At 32.6% G+C, this 8277-nt stretch overlaps 1 protein-coding gene across 1 annotated transcript; it reads left to right on the top strand.

Moving 5' to 3' along the window:
• The first annotated feature begins 5839 nt into the window (after positions 1–5839).
• On the top strand, positions 5840–7549 carry LOC140853734 (probable L-ascorbate peroxidase 3). The gene is made up of 6 exons (XM_073248629.1): positions 5840–6077; positions 6183–6348; positions 6457–6611; positions 6730–6868; positions 6972–7037; positions 7248–7549. The coding sequence occupies exons 1-6, from the start codon at positions 5968–5970 to the stop codon at positions 7413–7415; spliced, it is 804 nt and encodes a 267-aa protein (XP_073104730.1). The 5' UTR covers positions 5840–5967; the 3' UTR covers positions 7416–7549.
• Positions 7550–8277: the final 728 nt, after the last annotated feature.

The raw sequence follows: 8277 nt of genomic DNA on the forward strand, positions 1-8277 counted from the left end.
AAATAATGATCAAAAAAAGTTCAAACTTCAAATTTTATTATACCTTAGAGATAAATATTTGAGTATAATAATTTAAGATCAAAATCATTATTCGATAAACAATCTCAAATTCTTCTTAATAAATAGAGAATTATAAAATTTAATTTTAGGATAGAGAAAATTTATTTCTAAATATTCTAAATCTAAAATCAAAGATCCACTCATCCTAAAATTAGGATGCTAATTATTTTTTATAGCATAGTAGGTAGAAGCACTACTTTTAAAAAAAATCACATTAGGATATCTAAAATAATTTAAAATTTTAAAATATTATTATTTCTAATATCAATGAATTTCTTGTATCAAATCATATTATCTATCATAATTCTTTAACTCAAAGAGTCAACATTCCTGACTTACTCAAAGAAATCTAGATTACCATGCTTCCGCTGCGCACTCTGTTCTAACAATCAATATTTCTTAGGTTCACCAAAAAAAAGTTTGATCAAATTATTTCTTTATCTTATTAATAAAAAAGATCTAAAATTTTAAATTTCAATTGAAGTCAAAGATTAACTTTTCATTCTCATTCATACTTTTACTGGTGTACAATAATCTTGATTAACCCTTGAGTCCAATATCATATTTAAAATCATATAGATTTACTATAATCAATATGAATCAAATCTTAATTCTCATATCAATTCAATTCGATTATTTTCAAATTAAATCTTATAAGTCAAATCAATGAGAAAATCCTTCGATGCTCCACCAAATTTGGACATAATCAGAATATATAAAAATTTTAAATCATTATTATTATTATTTTTTATCTTCAATATCTATCAAATATCCTTTCATAATCAATCATACAAACTTCAAAAAAAAATATCAATTCTCTACTTAATAGATTCAATCAGAGATCTCATTAACAAAAGTAAAAGAACTCCATATCAATTTCTAAATCCAAAATTTTTAAATTATAAATTCATATAGATCCCATAATCTGAAATAAATATAAATCAGATCTTTTGTCTTAATCTAAAGATATCAATTTTTCATTAACAACCTCAATAATAATATCAGAAAATCTCTTGATCAACTTAGATACGAAATCTTTAAATTAAAATTTCATACACATCATGTAGTCTCCAAGAGACATAATAAGATCTATTATCTAGATCTAAGGATGATGATTAAAGATTTCAGTACGATGAATATTCTACAATCTCATAATCTATTTCATCCATAAGAAATAGGCTTCTTTGCAATATCTCCAAATATGCATTCATCCTAATATGCCACTTTATATATGATCCACATACCAAGTTCACTTTCGATAAATATTTCAATCAAGCATCATAAAAAAACTTTCTTAGCCCATTCTGAAATAATATTTTATTATCAAATCTTTATCTTGCCAATAATAGTCAACTTCTCAACTAGAAGTAATATCATAGTATTATTCTCACATCGAATTTAAACTTACGATTCACTTGAAAAATCCAATGATCAAATTAATAATCACAATACGCAATAAAATTTTATGTCAATCTTTTTGTGATTACTTTCGATCAAGATCTAACTAATCGTATCATGATCTATAGATTATCCATCATATTTCAAACTCCATATGTCATAATCTCTTGCGATCCTTTTATACATAATCTTAATGTTAAATCAAAAATTATAAAGATTTCTCCCACTACAATCATCAAAGATCTACACCATAATATCCTTAGTGTCTATCTACTAACACTCCTTCTATACACATCTTAGTTCATCTACTAACGCTCTGATACCATATTAATTGTCACGCCCCCGATCCGAGATTGTGAATCGAGGGTCATGGCAACCGCCACATACTCATAGAAAACTCTTCCCATAAGCATGCAAGGCATCTTATCATGCTATCTTAAAATAACAGCGGAATAATTAGTTAATAATTCAAATCCAAAATATAACGATCTAAATTTCTTCTTTAATATCTCAATAAATTCAACAATGATTCATAGACTTTACATCAAATTCAATAAGACTTTCAACCTAAAATAAAAATATAGAGATTTTGCTTCTGATCACTCTTCCATTCATATCTTGTATCATCTTGATTCCTCAACATCTATAAAAAAATAATAAAATAGGAGGTAATAAGCTAGACAGCCCAGTAAGCAATGATCACTTTTCAACAGATTTCATCAGGCATTTAAGTAAATAATTATTTATAGAAAATAAGTATATAGAGTTCATCAATTCGAAATCAATTTCAATTATGCAACATAATTCATGCCAAATTCATTTTTTTTCGAAAATTCAAGTTTCTTTTCAGATTTTAATTTCTTTCGTTCTTAAATTCTTTTTGTCAACCATGAGCTATGACCACATCTTCTCTGTGGCAGGATCATAACACCGCGTATCTTCTTACGGTGAACTGCGAATCATCTGGCAGCAAAGTCCTTCAGAACCGCTGATCTCTCTGACGGTTTGTCGCTAGTCTCTCTGGTGACATGAATCCTCAGGACAAATCAATTGCCAACGTATATGCCTCCATTGGCAGGGTCCTTTACATAGTCAGGTTATCAATTCATATTGTTCTTATATCAAAATTTTTCATAAATCATGTTTCATATTCTAATTTCGATAATAAAATATATAATCATATAGTATCAAATCAATCAATATAATGCATCATGGAATCAATATGTTCAATCATGCTTCATCATAACATTTCAAATAAGATATTTTCATAACAAAATACCATTCATCCAATTCATGCATCGTTTCATAAATCATGTCAGAAAAATACATTATAATTTATCGATAAATCTAGAAAAAGTAAAACATTACTTACCTCGAACGTATTCCAATAAACCCACATAATTCTATAAATTTTCTTCCAAAAATTCTATTCGTAGATCATATCGCGATATCCCATGATCAAACATCCACAATCCTATACAGAATCAATTTCAATAATTAGAAAGAATACGAATATCATATTTCAACGGTTTAGATTGGGTCCGATCATCTAATTTTATCTAATCAAAATCTAATTAGGACCTAAACGATCCAAAGTTTGACTATCAGATCAAATCGGATTCGAAGTGATAGGACCGAAGTTTCTTTATCGATTTCATAAAATCAAGTAGAGAGAGACAATTAGAGGAGAGAGAATTCATAAGGTACAATTCGAATTGATCAGGTGACAAAATTCAACATTACGATTGGTCCAATATCTTGAATGATGAAATCAACATGATCAAATCAAGTCATGGCTAGATCAAAATCATGGATGATCAAATCTAAAGATTCATGGTCTGATTAAGGTGGGTGCCAGTACGCTGTCTGACAACCATGGATCGAGATTCTTCATTAGAATCAGATCAGGATTATTAAATTTTTTTTTTTCATTCACTAATCTTTTTAGAGAGAGAATCAATCAAGAGAGAGAATATTTTAGAGAGAGAAAATTTTAGAGAGAGAAAATTTTAGAGAGAGAAAACTCATCTTGAATTCTTCAGACAACATGATTCAATAAATTCGATCGATCGGATCAAATCATGCTGAAATTATCATGTGGATAATTCAATAAAATCATGAGAAATAAAATCTAAAAATACCTGATCTGATCAAAGTGGATGTCGGTGTACCGTCCAACGATCACAGATCAAAAATCCATCACAAGGATCATTTAAATTCATCATCATTCTTCTCAAAATTTTAAAAATCTTAGGACAGAGAAATAATCTAGAGAGAGAATTTTAGAGAGAGAAAGTAGAGAGAGAAAGTCCAATTCTAGAGAGAGAAAATACTAGTTCAGGCTGAAGAAAGAGAGGAAAGAGAGAGAAACTCTCTTTCTCATATTTTATTATTTATATCATTATTTATTAATTAATTTATTTTATTTTTCTTTCTTCTTTTCTTTCTTTTTTTTTCTTTTTCTTCACGAAAGAGAGAGGAGAGAAAATCATATTTATTATTATTATATTATTATTATTTTATTTTTTTTTCTTCTTTTTTTCTTCTTTTCTTTCTTCTTCTTTTCTTTTTCTTTTCTTTTTCTTCTTCTTCTTTTCTTCTTCTCGATTTTAACTTGGGCCGAAACAGGGGACGAGGTGGTCCCCTCCTTTGCTCGACCGACCAAGGATCGCAGCCGGCATGGCGGTGGTCGGCGACAAGGGCCGACGATCCCATGGCCCGGAGGGACCAAACCGATGGTCGGCGGTGACCACCGGCGTCGAAAAATTGAAGAAAAACGGTAAAAATAAAGGTTTCTTCCGCAACAAAATCTGGCAACTCCGGTCGCCGGCGAGCGTGCACACAGGCATGGAAGGAAAGGGGAGAAGAGAGGAAGGGGAGGAGGTTTACCTCCGACGTCGGCGACGCTTTTCCGACGAGCAATTGGACGGGCATAGGGATGGGTCTCCACGGTGGTTTTCCGACGATTGCCGCCGACTGGATCTCGGATCTTTGGTGGAAGGGAGAGAGAAGGAATTTCCTCCTTAAATAGAGCCAGAGGGGGCTCTTTTCCGACTCCGATTGGGAGCCGGTGAACGGAGGAAGAAGACTCCCTTCGGGAGTCTTCTCCTCTATTTTTTTTTTTTTTGGGCTTTGGTGGGCTGGGATTTTTTACTCGGACCGGACCATCACAGACAAACACACATACACACATATACATATATACAGACATATATATACATATATATGTATATATTCATACATATATATACATATATATGTATATATTCATACATATATATACATATATATGTATATATTCATACATATATATATATATATATATATATATATGTATATATACATATATATATATATATATATATATATATATATATATATATATATATATATATATATGTATATATACATACATATATATATATATATATGTATATATATACATACATATATATATATATATATATATATACATACATATATATATATATATATATATATATATATATATATATATACATACATATATATATATATATATATATATATATATATATATATATATATACATACATATATATATATATATATACATATATATATATATATATATATATATATATATATATATATATATATATATATATATATATACATATATATATGTATATACACACACATATGTGTGTATATATATATATATATTATCATTTATGATTTAATTTGACCTAATATTTCTGTAAAATTAGATTAAATCATTAAATTATTTAATATAAAATTTATAAATAAAATCAGATCATAAAAATGATTTGATTCAACGATTTGAACAATCTAGTAAATATCCTTGCTAGTGCCATTCACCCGAGGTCCGCGGACTAAAGAAAATTATCTTTGACCAGTCAACAGCTCCCGCATGGAGCCCACCACACCCCACGGTCTAGCCAATGAACGTGCACGGCGTGATCCCAGCACCAACGTAAATAAATAAATAAATGACCCGACAACAGTCGCTTCTGACAACACAACATGACGCCGGAAATATGCGGAACCGAGTCAACAACCCATCACCAATCTCCGCTACGAGTCCTACATCGAACCGCTTCACACCGCCGCCACTTCGAGCGGCTCCGGCCGGCCGCCTGCCTTTTTGTCTCCCCCCCGCCCCCAATAAATGATTTCTTTTTACAGCAAACAGTCACTTATGCGAGAAGGGCCATCACTTCATTTAACGCAGCATCTGTTACATTCCAGTTACGTGAGCCACCTAACACCGTATGCGAGACACACATCTACCATCAGATCTCGGATCCCAGCCGTCAATGCGCAAAGAAATAACAGCCGCTCGTTCCGCTCCATCGGACGGTGATAAACGGCCTACTAGAATGTTCGGTCGGAGGAAGGACGCGTATATAAATATAATGTGTCCTACCGTTCACTTGTGACGCGAGTTGCTCTCTCCATTCTCTCTTTTCGTGCAACGCGCGGTGATTCAAGACGCCCGGCGACGCGATGGGGGAGCCCGTGGGCGAGGAATACCAGAGGGCCGTCAATGAGTGCAAGGAGAGGCTTCGTGGCTTAATCGACGAGAGGAACTGCCCCAACTTGATACGTCGGATAGCGTATGATCGATCGATCTCCATCGCTCTTTTGTTTTTCCCGTCTTTCTTGGTATTTTCCCATGGAACGATGAATTAAGAAGTGGTTGTTTTTTTATTAAAAAATAGACGGCACTCGGCGGGGGCTGACGACTTTCAGACGGAGTCTGGGATGATGAGGTTTCCGGTGGAGGGGCCTCACGGACGTGTAAATGACGATCTGTCCAGCGCCATCAGGGTACTGAATCCGATCAAGGAGCAGTTCCCCATCCTCTCCTACCGCGACTTCTACCAGGTCCGTTTTCTTGGATCTGTTTCGAAAAAATGATACATTTACTTGTGCCTTTGTTTGTTCCTTGATTTCTTTGCTTTATATGCTGTTATTTTCCTTAAAATATTGCAGCTTGCTGTGGTCGTAGCTGTTGAGGTCACTGGTGTGCCGGCGATCCCCGTCCATCGCGGAACCAACGATTACCAGAGGGCCGTCAATCGGTGCAAGGAGGAGCTCCGTCGCTTCATCGCCGAGGAGAACTGCGCCCCCTTGATGCTTCGCATCGCGTATGACCGATCGATCTCCATCGCTCTTTTTTTTTTTTTTTTTGTTTTTCCCGTATTTCTTTGTATTTTTTCATGGAACGATGAATTAAGAAGTGGTTATTCTTTTATTAAAAAATAGATGGCACTTGGCGGGGAGGATGAGGTTCCAGGTGAACCGGCCTCGCCGAGTTGTAAATAACGATCTGCATGACGCCTTTGGGCGACTGGAGGGGATCAAGAGGAGGTTCCCCATGCTCTCCGACGGCGACTTCTACCAGGTCCGTTTTCTTGGATTGTTTCGAAAAAAAATGATATATTTACTTCTGCCTTTGTTTGTTTCTTGATTTCTTTGATTTATATGCTTTTCTTAAAATATTGCAGCTTGCTGGGGTCGTGGCTTTTGAGGTCACCGGGGGGCCGGAGATCCACTTCCATCCCGGAAGTGAGGTATACCTCTCTCTCTCTCTCATATATATGCTTGGTATGGGTGGGTCTAGGTTTGGCAGCACCATTTAGATTATATAAGACTAAGATGGGAAGGTAAAGAGAGCCTTGTGATACCGCTGCTGATTTTTTTTTTTTTTTGAAAAAAATAGTCCAAATATATCTACGTTTGACTAAATAAATATGGGTACATTTTATGGTGGGGACTTTCAGAATCTTGCGCGGAGGGTCGAGGAGCTTGAAGAAAGTGATGAGAAGAAGGCTAAGGAGATCTTGGACTTGAAAGCCTCGTTGAAGAGGAACGGTGTGGACTTTCAGAATCTTGTGCGGAGGGCAGGATGCTGGAAGAAAGCAATAATAAGAAACATGAGGAGATCTTGACCTTGAAAGCATTATTGACCAGGATCTAACAATGAGGATGACGATGTATTTTAGATTTTCGGTGTTGTTTATCAATTTAATTTTATGTTGATTAATCTTAAATCTTATAATTTATTTATTAGATTATTTATTTTTTTGTAATATGTTAAAAATTTTTCTCTTAATTCTCAGATGGTGTTTGTTTGAGAATTTTATTTTGTTGTGTGATAATATTTTATGTCAATTTAGTTTACTTATAAATTTTTTTAGTGGCATTTTACGTGAAAAAGAAACAAGTTGTTTAAATCATATTGGTTTTCATTATCAGAAAATAGTTTTTATTAAGGGATAAAATTTTTTATGAAAGTCAAAAATTTTTTGGTGAAGAGATTTATCAAGAGATTTTTAAAAAAAATTTATTTTTTAAATATATGATGTTGGTGAAATCTCTTTCAGAAATCTCTGGTAATTATTAAAAATTAAAAATTTTAAGGGAGAATTTTTTTTTAATTATTAAGAGATTGATAAATTTTAGTGAGAAATTTTTTTTGATGAAATTGAAAGTTATTTACCAAAAATCGATTCATTTTTTAAAGATTTATTAATCAAAATGTACTCAAAATTTTTTAGTAATTAATAAGGATCCATAAGAGAATATTTTTGCTAAAAATTGATCAGTTGGATGATTTGTGAAAAACATATCCCTTACAGATCTCTTGATGATAATCCTTGATAATCTTTGGTGATAGTTGAAGATTTGTTAAAAATTTCTTAGTAATTTTTTGATAAAATTTTTATTTAGTATTTTATTTTTCTTACAAATTTTTTAGTAAAACTTTTTTTTGAAAGATTATTTTATAAATATATTAGCAAAATTGTATAT

This window comes from Elaeis guineensis, chromosome 14 (genome assembly GCF_000442705.2).
Source record: "Elaeis guineensis isolate ETL-2024a chromosome 14, EG11, whole genome shotgun sequence".
Classification (NCBI taxonomy): Eukaryota; Viridiplantae; Streptophyta; class Magnoliopsida; order Arecales; family Arecaceae; genus Elaeis; species Elaeis guineensis.